At 41.5% G+C, this 21,160-nt stretch overlaps 1 protein-coding gene across 2 annotated transcripts in view; it reads left to right on the top strand.

Moving 5' to 3' along the window:
* Positions 1-21,160, top strand: part of SGSM2 (small G protein signaling modulator 2) — a 385,744-nt gene that overhangs the window by 331,960 nt on the left and 32,624 nt on the right. Inside the window, exons 12-14 of one of the 2 annotated variants that reach the window (XM_040423503.1) lie at positions 144-278; positions 9,888-10,041; positions 15,408-15,472. In XM_040423503.1, the coding sequence (XP_040279437.1) occupies positions 144-278; positions 9,888-10,041; positions 15,408-15,472 (354 nt within the window). The remainder of the gene's footprint in view (positions 1-143; positions 279-9,887; positions 10,042-15,407; positions 15,473-21,160) is intronic. The other variant, XM_040423501.1, reaches the window with a different exon arrangement.

Genomic DNA, 21,160 nt, shown 5'->3' with positions numbered 1-21,160 from the left:
TGTATAAGACATTATTGTAAAGTAATGTGATATTACATGTGCATAAACTAAATTGATGATAAAATAGTGAAAAATAACATCATGTTAAGCCTCTGTTGTGTTTTTCCACTTTTTTTTTCCTCACCATTATTTCGTTAAAGCAGTTACTATTAACTACCACCACTTAGCAGCCAGTCGTTCTGTCTCTGTTGATGATGACGAGGAAGAAGAAGATAGGCTTCACGCCATGCTATCCATGATCTCCTCTCGGAACCTCACAGCTCCTAAAATGATGAAAGGTTTTTATCCTTCTTCCCTCCTAAACCTCCCCACATCTTGCTATAAAGAGGCAATGTTTCCTATATAAAAAGACAATTGTGGTGGCATTATCGGGCACACAGAACATAATGTGGCACTGAACAGCCGTTTCCTCTGCACTGCTTATAATACTGCATTACAGGGCATATCAGTTAATGAGCAGTTTATCTTCCATGTATAGGAAAAGTACAGTGATCGGTACAAGAGTGTGTCATTTTTACATGCAGTTGATATATAGTTACAACTCACATAAAAAGTTGTGTAACATTACATTTTATTACTGTATTAGATACATTGTATTCATCCACAGCTGCATCATATATTGTAGCCCAGAGCTGAATTCCCAATTCTGCTGATTATTACTGCCACTAGTCAAAACAAACACATAAGGGCTCATGCACACGACCGTATGTATTTTGCGGTCCGCAAAAAAACGGATCAGCAAAAAAAAAAAAACGGAACGGACATGGAAAGAAAATACGTTTATGTGCCTGATCCCTAACAGACACATCCTTGGGTTGGCTGAGCCCTGTAAAATGCACTGCTCTCTGCTGCATGGCCTTCTGGGAGAGTTGGTTTTTATCTAGATTAGGTACAGGTATCTAGATTAGGTAGGGTTTGGTATTAAGATTAGCCTTGAAGAATGCAAACCATGCTTTATACATAGAGTAGACTGAGCCAGGAGGCAATATTTGAGGATTTCAGTTCTGAGGTTTTTGAAATTGTGAAGCAATTACATGGAGATACACTATGAGCCTATGGAATATTTCTATTGGCACCATATTATGAAACTGTACGAAATGGTTCCATAATACCGCCATTTGTATTATCTAAATTCTGAAGTCTATAAAAAAAAAAAAAACTACTAAACAAATATATAGTTGCTGAAACTGAAGTTTTGAAAACATTTATGTTAGAATATTCAACATTGATTTCCAAATGATTCAAAAGCGTACATGTTTTCATACAAGTAAGGCCTCTTTCACACGACGGTATGTCTTTTTCAGTGTTTTGCGGTCCGTTTTAAACGGATCCGTTGTTCCGTTTTTTGTTTCCGTTGTGTTTCCGTTTCCGTTCCGTTTTTCCGTATGGCAAATACAGTATACAGTAATTTCATAGAAAAAATTGGGCTGGGCATAACATTTTCAATAGATGGATCCGCAAAAAACGGAACGGATACGGAAGACATACGGATGCATTTCCGTATGCATTCCGTTTTTTTGCGGACCCATAGACTTTAATGGAGCAACGGAACGTGATTTGCGGCCAAATATAGGACATGTTCTATCTTTAAACGGAACGGAAAAACGGAAATACGGAAACGGAATGCATACGGAACACATTCCGTTTTTTTTGCGGAACCATTGAAATGAATGGTTCCGTATACGGACCGTATACGGACCGCAAAAAACGGCCCGCAAAACGAAAAAAAAAAACGGCCGTGTGAAAGAGGCCTAAGGGTGGGTTCCCATTTGCGTTCTGGATTCCGTTATGGCTTTCCGGAATCCATAAGATAGAATGACGGATCCGTTATGCTGCCCATAGACTTGTATTATGACGGAATGCAAAACGGAAGCCTTTAAAAGGCATTCCATCTTATAGAAGTCTATGGAAAGCATAACGGATCCGTCCCGTTTCTGTTATTCAGAACGGAGAAAAAAGTCCTGTCGACAGGACTTTGTTTTCCGTCTTGCATAACGGGAACCAGATGGATCCGTTATGATTCCCATAGACTTCTATAAGACGGAATTCCATTATTTTCCATTATTTTCTGTTATAACCATGTTATAACGGAAAGCCATAATGGAATCCAGAACTCAGATGTGAACCCACCCTTATTGCAATGGAAGACCAATACAGTTTATTATTTGCAAATCTTGGAAAATATTTTGACATTTTAAACATGTACAGGAATGTAATAAATCAGATATTAATTCATTTTAAATAAACGCATGCATAATGACCAACATCTAACATGTACTTAGTTATTTTAGACACTGCAGTTAATTGTGCATGACCTTGATCCCATACCCAAACGGTTGTGTTATTCCTAGCCAGAAGTGCAGCAGAGTTAGGGTGCATTCACACGACTAAGTGTTTTGCCGTCCGCAAATTGCAGATACGCAAAACACGGATACCAGCCGTGTGCGTTCCGCAATTTGCGGACTGAACATGGGCAGCGCTATAGAGAGAATGCCTAAGCTTGTCCGCGGTTGCGGACAAGAATAGGACATGCTCTATCTTTTTTGCGGGGTCACAGAACGGAACAACGGATGCGGATAGCACGGTGTGCTGTCCGCATCTTTTGCGGCCCAATTGAAATTAATGGGTCCGCACCCGTTCCGCAAATTTGCGGAACGGATGCGGATCCATTTATACGGTCGTGTGAATAAACCCTAACATGAATAAGATAAAAAAAATAATATTAATATAAATAAATAAACGTTGTATAACCCTATGTATGGACCAATTTACGGTTTATATTGATTCCAATTATTATACTACACTTATATTTCTATGATTTATTATCCATGTATTGTATTAAACTTCAGCTGGAAACTAAATGTTTTATTTAGTTATGCTTTAAAGGGTTGTGCAGTGCAAAGATATTGATGACCTATCCTAAAGGGCCTTTTATACGGGCTGAGAATCCTAAAGATAATCGCTAACGAGCGTTCATAAGACTGCTCGTTAGCTATTATCTGGCGGTGTAAATGTATCGCTGATTAACCAGTGAACAAGCAAAACGTTCATTAGGTAATCCGATCACTTATGCACACACAGAAATCGTCGTTTGCCGGCAGCAGATCGTGTAATCACGATCTGCTGCTGGCAAACAACGAGTCAGTATGGGGAAGAGCGATGGCATTAGCGACCACTCCTCCCCATACTGTGGAGGAGATCGCTGCATGTAAATGCAGCATTCTCCTCCACCAGCATGAATCAGATTGTCGGGAAGGAAAGCTTCCTTCCCGACAATCTGCTGCTCTGTCGTTCCATGTAAAGGGACCTTAAGGATAGGTCATTAGTATCAGATCGGCAGGGGTCCGACTCCCGGCACCTCTGCCGATCAGCTTTTTGAAGAGGTAGCAGCGCTTGTTTAAAGCTCTGCTTCCGCTTTAAAATTACCTGTGCGCCATCTGCAACGGGCGCCTCCCCCTAGGACCCACTATGTCGCGCATCCCAGGTGTAGGATATACAGAGTGGCCTAAAATGTCTGTTTATGTGTGTCATGGTTCTCCTACCTGAGTATGGCTGGACCCCAGGCTTTGGCTCCGAAGCAAAAAATAGGGGGAATAATTGAGGGATTTGAAGAAATAACTTGAGTCCAGACCTTGAGATGAAGTTCAATGGCAGCTTTACTTGAATAAATGTTTCTCCAAAACAGTTTCAGGCTTTGTCTTGGTTCCAGCAAGCTTTAGCATTAAAACTAGCAGGCAAACTCCACTCTGCTATATCTGTTTCTCTCTGGCTCTGCTGTACTGACAGGCTGGCTGTATAACTCAGCTTCTTCCGTATGCTGCACTTCACTTTGTAGTCTGACTCTAGGTTATGCCAGGAAACTTTCCTCCGGGCTCCTGAGGCTTCAAGCTTTGGCCTCCATGGCCAGCAAAGCTTACGGTGCTCTGGCTGGCGTGAGCACGTCCAGCAAAGACATGCCTCTGCACACCCTTCCCCTAAATGGGGGTAAACTAGACTGACTAGAACTTGTGCCCCACCCTTCCTGCAGGAAGTAGGACTCGCCCACCTCTCTCCAGATGGAGAGGTTAGAATGGAATGGTAAGTTCCATTCTATCTAAGGACATCTCTGCCGTGTTTGCTGCCACCTGCTGGTGAACCAGACACATTACATGAACAGTTACATAACATTAGAAATGCACAGTGTGGAGGATCTGGAATAAATACATAAGATGACATTCAGGTTAGACCAATAAAAGCAGTAGCAAAGTGCAGAAATGGTAACACCACTCTGGGGGTGTTACACATCTTCTTTGTAGAAAAGGACTAGGACAAGCAGGTGTAACTTCCCTTGACTGAGAAATGCAGATGTAATTAACAAGCGATACAAAGCACAGATAATTCTAGTGGATGCAGCGCTTGCATGAGCAACACTACCTCTTCAAACTGTTGATCAACGGGGCTGCCAAGAGTCGGACCCCCGCCGATCTGATATTGATGGTCTATCTTGACCATAGGTCATTGATATTGTTGCACTGCTCAACCCCTTTAAAGCATGCCAATGAAAAGAGAGGACATAGGTATAAATATGTATAAGAGGATTAAAGGATAACTGTCGTAATATTTTTTTTTTGGAGTATTGGATTGTGGTGATTAATATCACCTTGGTGGCCCTATTTCAACTTTTCACTGTGTATTTAATTACCCCTTAATTCCACATTTTTGTTCCCTGTACTGGCTACTTTTACCTGTGCTTAAAATAGGGTTGCTAGGCATGGTCCGTCTATCTGTTCATAGACAGAGCACGCAGCATGCAGGCTCACATTACTGACAGCCAGGGACTGTAAGTAAATGATTAAAGCCAGGTCCTCCCCAGCAGCTGATAACAGTGCCTGGGCTGTGTGCACTTCTCCCTGTCCCTGCGCTTGGCAGACGCTCCCTTACTCAGCAGAGCTGGAGAATGCAGAGTTGAAGCAGTGCAGACCAGGGAAGGAAGATCTGCCGTCTGCTCAGTGTATAAATGAGAGCAACATGTGGTAAGAGGACCCCTTTGTGCTGCAGGAGATGAACCCTTTAGGGGGGAGAGCTCTGGTTACTGACACTTTTGGGGGGCTATTGTTACTGGCTAGTGAGGGCAGGCGGGATTAGCATCAGGGTGAGGGCAGTGGCGGCCATCTTAACTGAATAGTGAAATTGCAGTTTTATGCAGACTGGTTGCTAAGGGCTGAATCTTATTAAATATGGGGTAAGTCAGTCTAATAGTAACTGATTCTGGAATATCATGTTATTAGTAACTGCATATATGAAAATTGAAATTAGGGTCTAAATGTGACAGTTATCCTTTAAACCGATAATATAAATCCCTTAAAGCAACTATATAAAAGTGAACATAAAAAGCAAGTGTACATTTTATCTCTGTTCTGACATGTTTTATGATGTGACATGCCTTGTCAACTCAAAGCTAAATAAATAGGACAATATCATGAAAAGAACTTCCCCAAATATCAATTCACAAATTTCACAAGATTTTACAGAACAGCAGGGAGGATGCATTTAAGAGCAATTAGATCAGACTGGGTTACGGTTGCCACTTTTTTTCCATCTCTATATGCGAAATTAACTGATAGACGATTTTTGTTATTGGTCTTGTAGTTGCTTGTGGTTTATATTCATTTCTGATAGCTATAAGGTAAATCAGCTCCCCTTGCGCTGACTTACTACTGGGCTTGTTGGCATTGTTAGCACTGAGGGATATACAGAGCTGCAGTGTAAATCAGATTGTAGGGGCAGAGGGAAAGTCTAAATGCATCCTTTGTAATCAGAAATTAAAATTACTGGGCCCACCATGGCTGGATCACGGTTGTTAAAAGCTAGACAAATATTCATTACGTTGGACACAAGTATGAGATTATTGTTCACAGGTCCTTTTGATTTCGACACTATCTGACAACCATCTAGTGCAGCACGAGGGCAGCACCACTGTCCCTTGGTGTCTGCTGACAGGGAAACAAGAATTGAGTATGTTGGAAAATGACATACAAAATCCTGGATGCGAAGTGGTGGTGGCCCCTGAGCGATTGCCCTTTTACCATTCCTAGAATGCAGGTTGGGGTCTCTGATCATAGCCCAGAGGTGAAAAGCTGTCTTTAGCTGTAAATAGATAGCAGATGTACTCCGCACAAACAGCTGTAAATGGAAAAAGAACGTTTGCAGTTTTCTAGTATTGAGAATTTATTAGTTGTTGAGATGGAATGTGCATGCAGCAGGGAGACTACACCGACCCATGTGTGGCTGTGCAGTCTACTTTTAGCAATGTGATTTATTTTCAAAACCTTAAAGCACATCTCTCGGCAGATTTGTACCTATGTAACTGGCTGACCTGTTACATGTGCACTTGGCAGCTGAAGGCATCTGTGTTGGTCCCATGTTCATATGTGGCTGCAATACTGAGAAAAATAAAGTTTTAATATATGCAAATGAGCCTCTAGGAGCAACAGGGGCGTTGCCGTTACACCTAGAGGCTCAGCTCTCTCTGCATCTGCCGCGCCCTCTGCACTTTAATAGACAGGACCAGGCAGTGTAAACATCATCACGTCTGGCCCTGTCAATTGAAGTGCAAAGGGCACAGCAGTTGTAGAGAAAACAGAGCCTCCAGGTGTAACAGCAACGCCTCCATTGCTCCTAGAGGCTCATTTGCATATATTAAAATTTCATTTTTCTCAGCAATATGAACATGGGACCAACACAGATGCCTTCAGCTGCCAAGTGCACACGTAACAGGTCAGCCAGTGTCATAGGTACAAATCTGCTGCCAAATGTTTAAAAAATAAAATAAAATACCTATAGAAAGAGGTGAGATTGCAACTCCACAAACGCTTCTCTTCTGGTGTATAAAGAAATAGAAATGAATAACTGGGATTATTTGCAAATGCATTGTGTCCTGCCTCCCGATAATGACATCACTGTTGTTCCAGGGTTTGCTTGCCCTTGTCTGCTGGTGTTTGCAACATGCTCGACCTTTGCATGTGGCCAATTTTGCAGCTATCCAAATAAATGATGAATGGAACATAATGAGGATGCTGTTCACTTATAATTCTTCAACGACTCCGGTACCTTTCATCTGGATCTTTAGGTTCTGTGGGGTTCTGATTTTCCATTTTGTAATCTGATATTCATATCAATAATTTCATCTTCTCCATGTAATTACTTTTTTTTTATTATTATTATTCTTATGATTTTTTATTTTATTTTTACTCGGGCCCGTGAAAAATAACCTAATTAATGGTAATATCATAATCCAAACAATTGCAGCAGATGGCTGGGGGAATCTACTTTTATACTTTAATTGATATAGAAATAAATGCAATACAATTTTGGCCATCCAACTCCCTCCCTGAAGAATTAAGGTGAAGAGCATTTTTTCATTAAAATTTGGCTTTCCTTGGCAGTTTTTATTTCTATATTTCTTTTTTTTTTTATTAATGTGGCATGTTCTTGCATTGCTGTGAATTCATTTTGCCTGCCTATATAAAACCCTTTCCCCTCTGACAAAAAAAAAAAGTAATACCCACCAGTGGGGAATGTAAATTTTTAGAAATTTCCCAACAGATTTTTTTTCCATCACTTGGAATATAATATAATTCTGACAGAGTTTAAGACACGAAGGGGGGAAGGGGTGACCTCCACTTACATCTATTTATTGCTTTTGCTGATTAACCAAATCTTTTCATTGCACCTTGGTTTTTTTGATGCATGAACCACCTATATCTCCCCCCATATGGTCTTTGTAATGTTTCTCCTGCACTTGTATGGATTTTTTTTATTATTATTTGCTTGTGGTGAGGTCTGCAATTTGGACCTTTTACCATGGCTTCCTCCCCTGCTGAAATGAATGGCCTAATTCCTTTTCTACATTATGCTATTATTTGCCCCCTATGGAGGCGAAATGTTTGGTGATCTGGTTTATGTTGGTGACTTAATTCATGTCATGGGGAGAGCTGAAAGGCCTTAATCATTAAAGTTATGTTTTATATGCAAACATGTTAAAAAATGTGTCCTTTTAGGATTGAAGAGAGTCTGTCACCAGCGACCTCCCTCTCAAACTGTTTGCATAGACACATAGCTGGGGTTCATCTAATTAAAACGAGATTTTTCTTTTGTTGATCCGAGGCTCCATTCCCGAGTTATGATATTTTTTCCTAATATGCAAAGTAGGTGCTTGGTTCAAAAAAGGGAGTCACCATTGCTTTCATTGCACCCAAGTTCCGCTCCTTTCGGTGGGCAGTGCTTTGCCACTGCCTTGCCCTGTCAATCAGCGCAGTAAGGGAGAGGCAGAAATGAGCAAAGCTTGGGTGCAATGACAGCAACAGTGATGCCCTCGTTGCACCAAACATCTAATTGCATTTTAGGGAAAAAGCATCAAAACTCAGGAACAGAGTCTCGGATTACTAAAGGAAGAATAACGTTTTATTAAGGTGAACTACAGTTATGTGTCTATGCAAATAGTTGGATGAGGAGGTCACTGGTGACAGATTCCCTTTGCGGACCATGGCTACATTGTACTTTATTACATTTGGCATCTGAGGCATAGCCCATTGAAGGTATGCAGCCCTTTGCTCTTAGGAGTAAGACAATTTAAATCTAAAACCTGAAGGACATGGGCATCACCACTCATAGAGTATATTGATGAAACTCAATCACATGAGAGCCAAATTTGGAGAAACACATCTACAGTTGTAGGACAGTAGACAATGTACTGTGACCAAACAGTGCTCACTCCAAGTCAGAGCTCTGATATATGATATGAGACATGTACCTGGGTTCGTTGGATATGGCTTCTTGACTGTAAATAAGAATGTTCTCTTTCACTGGCAGAGATCTCAAAAATGGTAACTTTTTTTTTAAGTATAAACTTATTTCAAAGTATAAAAAATCTTGGATATTTTACATACCAACTACCTTCTTTTGAGTTTATTGTCTACAGTGACTTAAAGTGGCACTGTACTTTCAGAAAACTTATGATATGTCATAGTGACACATCAAAAGTTTTGATTGGTGAGGTCTGAGCACTGAGACCCCACGCCGATCACTAGAAGGAGGAGAGAGAAATGCTCGTCCGACAACTACTTCTTAAGACTCTACCATAAATGTGTCTACAAGTTGTCTGAACTTGCATAATTATTTCAATGGGGTGAAGGAGAATAATCCTCTGCCAGTCACTTCAGGCATTAGAAGTTGGGAGGTCCAATACGCATTCGATTTTCCAACTATCCTTCATAATTGGCAGGTTCAGCTGAAGTTTTTTATGTATGAGCAGCTTAACTGTTTGTATGTGAAGCCTCCGACCCACCAATGCAACTTATTAATTGTTCTTTAGACAGTACCATGCTAACTAATGTTGAATTCTCACAGTTTCTGCCTTTAATGTTTTTTGTTTTTTTTGCAGCGAGCTATGGCCACTTAGGCATTCCTTGTGCAGCAGCCATGAAATGTAGTATTACATGGTGGCCATTCAAAAGGACAAATTTAGTCCACCAGAACATCTTGGCTCTCCATTCTCTTTCAGGGGAATCATGAGCAGGGGTGGGGAGGGAGGACTCTATGATGTCCATCTGCTCATAGGGCCTATTACAGTCAGGAGGTGTCTCCATATGTCATTATGGACTAAAAAAGCATATCGCTTAGCGCTCACAAACACATAGTCCATCAAAAAAAAAAACTGCAGTCTTCTCTAAGCAACACTCATGGGTCAACAGTATAGCTGAGAAAAATAAGAGGCAAGTTACTGACAGGTACAAATGGCAGATACATCATTATTGAATGTAAGGCCGTGTTCAATAACCAGGAGCTTTTCTGAACATTATTTGTATTGGATTCATCCTGTCCTGTGTTTGATTGATATATCTCTCCAGACTCCAGAGATGTGATAGAGATGCAAGGATTTGGTGCTAATCTTTTGCCCTGGCAGCTTAATGAATATTGCAGTCAGGGATCGTCGTGTCTGTCCTGCTCCACGGGAAGCTCTCCGTATGATCTTTCCAGCTGCTGTACCTGCGTCCACGACAGGTGAGACTTCCCTTAGTGCCTGACATTGATGATGTAGTGTGATTATAGTTTATACGGTTGTGATTATAGAACTTTACTGAATCTACATGGCTGACATTTTTTTAAATAAATGTTTTAATAAAGAATACATTCTGATTTTATAGTGGTTAATTAGTTAGCTTTTTTTTCCTATATGAAAATGAACTGAAATAACATAATTAAGATATAAATATCATATTTCCTGTGTTCGTGGCATGGCACACATTATTGTTCCGGATTCCTAGGGTAACATAGTTTTTAAGGCTAAAAAAAGACATCTGTGCATCCAGTTCAGTCTGTTATCCTGCAAGTTGATCCAGAGGAAGGCAAAAAACCCAGTGAGGTAGAAGCCAGCTTATCTCATTTTAGGGGAAACAATTACTTCCCGACTGCAATCAGGCAATCAGAATGATTCCCTGGAATGGGATCCACCATCTTGTGCTGAACAAACCAACACCTCAGAGACGCAGAGCACGTACCGGACATCTGCCAAGAGCGGGACAGGGCATCGGGCGGGCAGTCGAGCGCCATCCGTAACAGAGAGAGAATTATCTTGCCATATCTGATACCATAACATTTCCAACTTGGGGAATGTGTTTACCAACCTGTTCAACGGCAATCCCCACAATAGCTTTAATGTAGAGACTGTAGACTATAAGAACATCAGCTTCATAGTATGGGACGTGGGTGGTCAGGACAAGTTCAGACCCCTTGGCGCCACTACTTCCAGAACACACAAGGACTGATCTTTATGGTGGACAGCAATGATCTGGAGCAAGTGAACAAGGCCATGGAGGAGCTGATGAGGATGCTGGCAGAGGATGAGCTCTGAGATGCCGTCTTGCTACTCTTTCCTAACTAACAGGATCTGCCCACCGCTATGAACACAGCAGAAATCACAGACAAGTTAGGACTTCACTCCCTCCACTACAGGAACTGGTACACCAGAAATTTATGGAAATATGGCGACCGTGGATGGTTCATGTGGGACACTTCCACTCGATGAATACCTAACACATTTCTTGTTACTATTACATATGATCTTCTTCTATCCCATAGAGTTAGGAGATGACTCAGCCCATGCTTTGTCACTTTGCACTAGATTCCGAGTTTATTTGCTTCACAGTCACACCTCATTGCCTGCCTTGAAACTCCCTGCTGATACCAGTCTGCTCACTTTGATGCAGCGAGCATTATGAAATCTTCATACCCTCCTTTTTTACCCTTCCTACCCCGTTTATCACTTTTCCCTTGTCTTCCCACCTCCTTTTATCCCTTCTGTTGCTCCATATTGAACATGTTAAAACTGTGGCCTTGAGTGGAAATGTCCTCAATGCTCTGGAAATTGTATTTGTAAAGCTAGGATTCATCCGTGTTAGCCATTTATTTCTGTGCTGTCATGGCCTTTTGTTGTAACATTTACTTGTTTTCTTTAATGAAAAGAGATTTAAAAAAAATAATAACTCCTTGGATAGATTACCCTTCTCCAGAAATCTAGTAACTATAACCTGTAATATTATTACACTGCAGAAATACATCCAGGCCCCTCTTTAACTCTTTTAGTGAACTCACCATCACGACCTCCTCAGGCAGAGAGTTCCATAGTCTCACTGCTCTTACTGTAAAGAATCCTCTTCTATGTTTGTGTACAAACCTTCTTTCCTCCAGACGCAGAGGATGTCCCCTCGTCACAGTCACAGTCCTGGGGATAAATAGATGACGGGATAGATCTCTGTACTGACCCCTGATATATTATACATACAGTTGCAAGAAAAAGTATGTGAACCCTTTGGAATGGTATGGATTTCTGCACAAATTGGTCATAAAATGTCATCTGATCTTCATCTAAGTCACAACAATAGACAATCACAGTCTGCTTAAACTAATAACACACGAATAATTAAATGTTACCATGTTTTTATTGAACACACCATGTAAATATTCACAGTGCAGGTGGAAAAAGTATGTGAACCCTTAGACTAATGACATCTCCAATAGCTAATTGGAGTGAGGTGTCAGCCAACTGGAGTCCAATCAATGAGATGAGATTGGAGATGTTGGTTACAGCTGCCCTGCCCTATAAAAAACACACACCAGTTCTGGGTTTGCTTTTCACAAGTAGCATTGCCTGATGGGAATGATGCCTCGCACAAAAGAGCTCTCAGAAGACCTACGATTAAGAATTGTTGACTTACATAAAGCTGGAAAGGGTTATAAAAGTATCTCCAAAAACCTTGCTGTTCATCAGTCCACGGTAAGACAAATTGTCTATAAATGCAGAAAGTTCAGCACTGCTGCTACTCTCCCTAGGAGTGGCCGTCCTGTAAAGATGACTGCAAGAGCACAGCGCAGACTGCTCAATGAGGTGAAGAAAAATCCTAGTGTTAGCTAAAGTCTTACAAAAGTCTCTGGCATATGCTAACATCCCTGTTAGCGAATCTACGATATGTAAAACACTAAACAAGAATGGATTTCATGGGAGGATACCACAGAGGAAGCCACTGCTGTCCAAAAAAAACATTGCTACACGTTTACAGTTTGCACAAGAGCACCTGGATGTTCCACAGCAGTACTGGCAAAATATTCTGTGGACAGATTAAACTAAAGTTGAGTTTTTTGGAAAAAACACACAACACTATGTGTGGAGAAAAAGAGGCACAGCACACCAACATCAAAACCTCATCCCAACTGTGAAGTATGGTGGTGGGGGCATCATGGTTTGGGGCTGCATCAGGGCCTGGACGGATTGCTAACGTCGAAGGAAAAATGAATTCCCAAGTTTATCAAGACCTTTTGCAGGAGAACTTAAGGCCATCTGTCCACCAGCTCAAGCTCAACAGAAGATGGGTGTTGCAACAGGACAACGACCCAAAGCATAGAAGTAAAACAACAACAGAATGTCTTAAACAGAAGAAAATACGCCTTCTGGAGTGGCCCAGTCAGAGTCCTGACCTCCACCCGATTGAGATGCTGTGGCATGACCTCAAGAAAGCGATTCACACCAGACATCCCAAGAATATTGCTCAACTGAAACAGTTCTGTAAAGAGGAATGGTCAAGAATTACTCCTGACCGTTGTGCACGTCTGATCTGCAACTACAGGAAACGTTTGGTTGAAGTTATTGCTGCCAAAGGAGGTTCCACCAGTTATTAAATCCAAGGGTTCACATACTTTTTCCACCTGCACTGTGAATGTTTACATGGTGTGTTCAATAAAAACATGGTAACATGTAATTATTTGTGTGTTATTAGTTTAAGCAGACTGTGATTGTCTATTGTTGTGACTTAGATGAAGATCAGATCACATTTTATGACCAATTTGTGCAGAAATCCATACCATTCCAAAGAGATCACATACTTTTTCTTGCAACTGTAGTTATTAGAAAACTATGACAGGGCAGTACAGAGATCTCTCTTATGTTCTATTTATACCCAGGACTGGGACCGTGACAAGGGGACATCCTCTATGTAGAATAGCACTGTGCATAAAGACCCCAGAAAAGCCTTCTGGTAAGCTCACATCTTACAGCTATGTTCTAGGCAGCCACATTGCCTCTAAGCACTGCCATACAGACCTGGTACACCTGCATTAGGCCTGTCGATGGCAAAAGTACCATAATTCCTGTAGTTCTTTACTACAGGAAGAGAACCACAGTATGTGCAGTGTTTTAATTCGGTCTGTACGATGTCAGGACACAGAACAACGCAGCACCCGGAGAAGACCAGGGACTAATACCAACGATAGCAGCGCTACACTCACCGCTCCCTGATCCTACTGTAATAATGAGTGCTTCCATAATGGAAGCACTTAGTAGTATTCGCTTTATAAGACGCACTGTCTTGTAAAATTAAAAATATGGTATTTTACCATTTAGGAGCACTATATGTAGAAAACATAAAAAAAATCCCAGCAATTCCTATCGTCCTCCTCGTAATCCTATCATGTCTAATTGCAGTGAAAACTAACAAACATGCCCTATTATCTCACCCCTCTCCACAATCATGAGCAAATTGTGCAGAGTATGGAAGTTATCCCCAATCCATAGGATAGGGGTTAACTAACTGATCAGTGGGGCCTGGCTGCTGGAACCCCTGCTAGAACAAGGAGATAGAAGTTCTCATACAGAGCACTCTCTCATCGCTGAAGGCGACGGGCTCAATATAAAGTCTATGAGACCATCTCCAGTCTGTCTCCTCCAGTGAGGAGTGAACACTCTGTGTGAGTACGTCTATCTCCTTGTTCTGGTGACTACAGGGACACGTTAAGAATTTTTTTCAGAAACAAATGCCTAAGAACAGGTCATATTCTTGGTCTATGGCAGTGATGGCTAACCTCCGGCACTCCAGATGTGGTGAAACTACGAATCCAAGCATGCTCCATTGATTTCTATGGAGTTCTGAGAGTGGGAGTTGTAGTTCTTAGAAGTTGTAGTTTTACCACCGCTGGAGTGCCAGAAGTCCACGCCATCACAGGTCTATGGTAACAATTGAGACTGGTTCAATGTCACTCCAAGTGTTTCTGTGCTGCAGGTACTCTTATTCTTACTATGGTTCATTGCATATGTTATGAATATGAGACCTGAAACTGTTTTACCTCAGGCAACGGAAAACGTGTGAATAATGTGCTCACGTATATATAATTTTGTGGTTTTTAGACGATTGTCCAACATGTAAACAGAGTCCTAGCAAAGTTCATCTAAGAGTTTATTCACATGTTGCAGTTGTGTTTCCACCACAATCTTCCCAAAATCATGGAAAGTTAAAGCATTTTGCTGCTATTTTCAAACATTTACACCCAAAACAGTGACCTGATTGTGACATGTGAATAAACCCTTAGGCTAATTTCACACTAGCAAGTTTTAGGTCCAGATGCGTTGCGTTTTTTGAACGTACAGCATCCGGACTGAATCCTGACCAGTTTATTTCAATGGCTCTGTGTACATGAGCGTTGTTTTTCATCATCTTTGTGTTCAGGATAAATCGCAGCATGTTCTATATAGTCCGTTTTTCATGCAGCCCTTGACCCATAGAAATGAATGGGACTGTGTGAAATACGGAAGGGATCTGGTTGCAATACGTTTTTCACTGATGGTTGCTCGGAAATGTGGATTGTTATTCTTCAGTTTTTCTTCAAGCGTGTTAAAGATGCATGTAAAGCGCATGCGATCCGGAAAAAACTGAAACACTGAATGCAATCTCAGAAAAAAACTAATTGAACTTGCTTGAAAACAATCAATTTTTCACTGAACAAACCCTGACTTTTTCCTTATTGCTCGTGTGAAAGAGGCCTTAGAGTTTATACTTGGCAGATCAGATACAGCCGGCACTGACATTTATTTCTGTCCACAGGGCACCACTAAAGTTATTGTGTGAAAACATGAAAAGACAGATTGTTTCCAGAGCTTTCTATGGATGTAAGTCAATATCAGGTTTTTTTTTGTTGGTTGTATGATCAAGGCCATCAAAGACAACCCTGAGGCTCCGGCTTTGCATAGTATAGAGGTTTGCTGTAGAAATTTTGCCCTTTAGGATGATGAAACTTCCAATCAACCAAATATTTACCAACCAGAAATAGTAATGTAGCAGAGCTAAGTATGTGGTACAGTTTGCAAAGGAAATAGTAGACAAGCAAGCCAAGTGAAACGGGGTCACTCAAAAGTCAAACAGTTCAAAGGGAAAATAATTAAATATTGTTCACTGTCTCTGTTGGCCAAATGGCCACATGGACTGCCTGGCATCTCTGCCAGCCCTGTCTCAAGACTTTTTGAAGCAGTGACTGGAGGGAAGAAAAGATGGTACTGTAGAGTGGATCGGTAAGTGCATGACTAGCAAATAGTGTTAGTCAGGTAAGCTGCTGACACATCACAATTGGTTTTCTATTAGGTATGTTGCTGTGATTTCACAGGCAGGTTTCAAGCAGATAAGCTGCTGTGACATCACAAGTGAGTTTCCTTCAAGTTAGGTGTTGCAATATCATGGGTGTGTTTCCATCAGGTTAGCCGTTGTGACATCACAAGTGAGTTTCCATTAAGTTAGGTGCTGTGACATCACAAGTGAGTTTCCATCAAGTTAGGTGCTGTGACATCACAAGTGAGTTTCCATTAAGTTAGGTGCTGTGACATCACAAGTGAGTTTCCATCAAGTTAGGTGCTGTGACATCACAAGTGAGTTTCCATCAGGTTAGGTGCAGTGACATCGAAAGTGTGTTTCCATCAAGTTAGCTGTTGTGACATCACAAGTGTGTTTCCATCAGGTAAGCTGCTATGACATCACAAGTGTGTTTCCATCAGGATAGCTGTTGTGACATCACAAGTGAGTTTCCATCAAGTTAGCTTCTATGACATCACACATGTGTTTCCATCAGGCTAGCTGCTGTGACATCACAAGTGCGTTTCCATCAGGTTAGCTGTTGTGACATCACAGGTGTGTTTCCATCAGGTTAGCTACTGTGACATCACAACTGTGTTTCCATCAGGTTAGCTCCTATGGCATAACAAGTTTATTTCCATCAGGTTAGCTTCTGTAACATCACAGGTATGTTTCCATGAGGTTAGCTTCTGTGACATCACAGGTGTGTTTCCATGAGGTTAGCTGCTGTGGCATCACAAGTGTGTTCCCATGAGATTAGCTGCTATGACATCACAAATGTGTTTCCATCAGGTAAGCTGCTGTTACATCACAAGTGAGTTTCTATCAAGTTAGCTCCTGTGACATCACAGCTATTCAGTCATATAAGCTATAGTGACAATAGTGAGCTTTAATCAGGTAAGCTCAGGGGTGAACATACCATATGCACAACCAAATTAGGAATTGGAAATTGAGGCTTCAATATGTTGTTCTTGCTCAGGTGCCCTCCTATTTTGTTGTACTGCTTGGATCCAGTTTCTTCTCATCTCTCAATACATTAGTTTGACATTCATAGCAGTCTGACGCATGAAATTACCTTCTTTCCACAAAACAATAATAGACTGACGTGTTTCTAGAAGCCATCTCATTATGACCATTTGTGAAGCCAGAATTGGACTTTACAATAGAAAGAAGTGCATTACATATTTTCCAGAATATGTGAAACCCAAAGAAAGAGAACACAGCTTAAACCCATTATTCTATATAAAATAAAGCAATTATAATTGTCTATATTACAAATAGTGAGCATAGTGAGCATTTAACCCCTTCAGGACTGTCCCTGTACATATCCTGCAGAAGTCCGGGGTTTAAAAATGGTGCCTGCTCCTGAGTACCTATACATAGCCGATGGGTTTCTGCTGTTTTAAACAGCTGACACCTGGGATGATAACACAGATCACAGACATTTAACCCCATCAGATGCCATGGTTAGTTGTGACTACAGCATCTGAGGTGGCTTGCAGAGCTCACAAGCCAGAACAACTTCCCGGAGCTGAGATCGGAGAAGACATTTATATTATTACACTCCAGAAATACATCCAGGCCCCTCTTGAACTCTTTTAGTGAGCTCACCATCACCACCTCCTCAGGCAGAGTTTCATAGTCTCACTGCTCTTACCGTAAAGAATCCTCTTCTATGTTTGTGTACAAACCTTCTTTCCTCCAGATGCAGAGGATGTCCCCTCGTCACAGTCACAGTCCTGGGGATAAATAGATGATGGGAGAAATCTCTGTACTGACCCCTGATATATTTATACATAGTAATTAGGTCTCCCCTCAGTCATCTTTTTTTTCTAAAGTGAATAACCATAATTTGGATAATCTTTCAGGGTACTGTAGTCCACCCATTCCAGTTATTACTTTAGTTGCCCTCCTCTGAATCCTCTCCAGCTCTGTTATGTCTGCCTTGTTCACAGGAGCCCAGAACTGTAGACAGTACTCCATGTGTGGTCTGACCAGTGATTTGTAAAGTGGCAGGACTATGTTCTCATCACGGGCATCTATGCCCCTTTTGATGCAACCCATTATCTTATTGGCCTTGGCAGCAGTTGCCTGACACTGGTTTATACAGCTTAGTTTTCCATTCACTAAAATTCCTAGGTCCTTTTCCATGTCACCCAGTGTTTTACCATTTAGTATGTACTGTGACTTGCATTATTCCTTCCCATATGCATAACCTTACATTTGTCAGTTTTAAACCTCATCTGCCACTTCTCTGCCCAAGTCTACTATGTATTCAGATCCATCTGCAGCCGTATACTGTCCTCTTCCGTGTTAATTACCTTACACAGTTTAGTGTCAAGTGCAAAAATTGATATTTTACTGTGCAAGCCTTCTATAAGATCATTAATAATTACATTGAAGAGAATAGAGCCCAATACTGACCCCTGTGTTACCCCACGAGTGACAGTGACCCAATCTGAGTGTGCACCGTTAATAACCACCCTCTGTTTTCTATCACTCAGCCAGTTACTTACCCACATGCAGATATTGTCTCCCAGTCCAAGCATTCTCATTTTATATACTAACCTTTTATGTGGTACAGTGTCAAATGCTTTGGAGAAGTCCAGATATAGCACATCCATTGATTCGCCACGGTCAAGTCTAGAACTTATCTCCTCATAGAAACTGATTAAATTAGTTTAACATGACCGATCCCTCATGAAGCCATACTAATATGGCATTTTTTGCTTATTGTCATTGAGGTACTCCAAGATAGTATCTCTTAGAAAACCTTCAAACAGTTTACCCACGACAGATGTTAAACTTAGTGGCCTATAGTTTCCGAGCTCTGTTTTTGGACCCTTTTTGAATACCCTGTTTCCCCGAAAATAAGACAGTGTCTTATATTAATTTTTGCTCCCAAAGGTTCGCTAGGTCTTATTTTCAGGGGATATCTTATTTTTCCATGAAGAAAAATATGGTACACATTTATTGTTGAACAAAAAAAAAGGAAATCAGGGTGGGGAGGGGGATCACTTAAAATGACACAGGGGGATCAGAAGGGGGAATCAAAATGGTACAGGAGAATCAGAGGTGGGGGATTACTATAGCATTTTAGTACCCCCTTCTGATCCTCCTGTGTCATTTTGATTCCCCCCTCTGATCCCCCTGTGCCATTTTAAATGATCCCCCTGTGCCATTTTAAATGATCCCCCTCCCCACCCTGATACCCCTGTGTCATTTTGATTCCCCCCTCTGATCACCCTGTGTCATTTTAATTACCGTTTTTAGTCTGCCCCCCCATCTTCACCAGACATCCCCCACCTTCCATCAGATATTCCCCCCCTACCTGTCACCCCGTCCCCTGTGTGTCCGTGCCAGCCAATTTGTGAGACTCCATCAGGGCAGAGCGAGCTGCGAGCGGAAGAAGGCGGCAGCTTGTCCTGGCGGCGGCTGCGGCCAGTCAGTGAGCTCCTTACATTCTGGGGTGGCTTGCTTTATAATCGGGGAGGCATTATGTCGAGCCGATGCTTTATAATCGGGGAGGCCTTATTTTCGGGGGATGCTTTATTATTGGGGAGGCCTTATTTTCGGGGGGGATGCCTTATATTACAGCGATAGGCAAAACTAGAGGTAGGTCTTATTTTTGGGGGATGTCTTATTTTCGGGGAAACAGGGTATTGGCACCACATTTGCTATGTGCCAATCCTGTGGAACACTGCCTGTCATTATAAAGTCCTTAAATATCAGAAATAAGGGTCTGGCTATTACATTACTTAATTTTCTTAGGATATGGGAGTGTATGCCATCTGGTCCCAGCAATTTGTCTATTTTAATCTTTTTAAAACGCCGCTGTACTTCTTACTGGGTCAGACAGGGAACTTTTAATGGGGAATATATTTTTGTTTGTTGTTTAGGTTGGAGCGGTTTTCAAATTGAATGTTAAACAATCATTGTTAAAACAATGTGGCCTTTGGCCGCTCTACATGTTGCATCTGAGTTGCAGTTTTTGCAGCGCCAAGCAAAATATTATACCTAAGTTTATTTTTTCAACGTATAAAGCCCCTTACTTCCTGCCAAGTAAAAAAAAAATCTTAGATAACCCGTTTGATTAGTTAATATATGGGAAACTCTATGGGGGATATTTATTAAGACCAACTTGCAGGATAACAGGCCGAACTGGATGGACAAATGTCTTTTTTCGGCCTTATATACTATGTTACTATGTATAACACGACAGTCTTAATTTATCCCTCACTGGCATCAGATGCACCACATAATAAGAGGCGCATATCTGTTAATAATTGTGGTCTATCTGTCCATGTGCTAAAATAGAAGTCTACACCAGCAAAGGATCTCTAGTTTCTAGTTTCCTGGCATAGATTATATAATAGATGTGCCGGGCCAGCTGGCGCCACACCTGCACCACTCCCCACCCCACTCTGCCTACTGTTTGGAAAAGTAGCAAGTATAGCAAGGTAGGTGACAAGTAATCTGGATACAGCCCTCACATTGGTTCTTATACACCGTTCTCAGGCTGTACATCTACTCTATGATCAGAGTAGGTGCCATCACTGGATCAATGCACCCTGGCTAGGTCACTCACTGGCCCATCTTATTGTAGCACCATATATTGCTGACCAGTGTGTTAAATATCATCAGTTACTATTTGCCATGAAGAAAAATTGTAACACCGACCCCCCCCACACACACACACACCCACCACCACCAGCAGCACCATCTGTGAGTGTCAAGTTGACAGACTGTCATTGTGTACTAAGACCTGCAGTTCTACAAAATCTGTAAAGGCAAAGGTTGACTGACCTGAGACAGACCTTCCTAGAATTTGCCATAGGAATCTGGGCCAAAGCTAGTGTTGCTAGTAGTTGTAGTCCTACAGTAAAGGGCTGTCCAGCCCTGAACCAAACTAAACTATCAATAAGTATGCAGAGAGTACAGAGACTAGTCAGACAGATGGGCTGTGGGAGTCTCAAAGCAGAACTTCTTTGCCATCACAGCTATCAACCAAGCCGCTGCTCTATCAAATCACATTGACTTCATAGCCCCAGGAAGATTCTAGATCCTGAACAGGCTTTGCTCTGATGCAGGAGAGTAAATAGGACCTATGGGGGCCCGCACTACCATGACCACCTTCAGTAGCATGAATATGAGAGGGATAATGCAGTCAGTGATGTCACTGTACGGCAATAATGCTTATAGTGATATAAATAATGCAAAAATAATGCGCTCTT

The sequence above is a fragment of the Bufo bufo genome, chromosome 3 (assembly GCF_905171765.1).
Source record: "Bufo bufo chromosome 3, aBufBuf1.1, whole genome shotgun sequence".
In the NCBI taxonomy this organism is placed as follows: domain Eukaryota; kingdom Metazoa; phylum Chordata; class Amphibia; order Anura; family Bufonidae; genus Bufo; species Bufo bufo.
The sequence above is the reverse complement of the archived record's forward strand: the minus strand, read 5'-3'. Positions and strand labels throughout refer to the sequence as shown.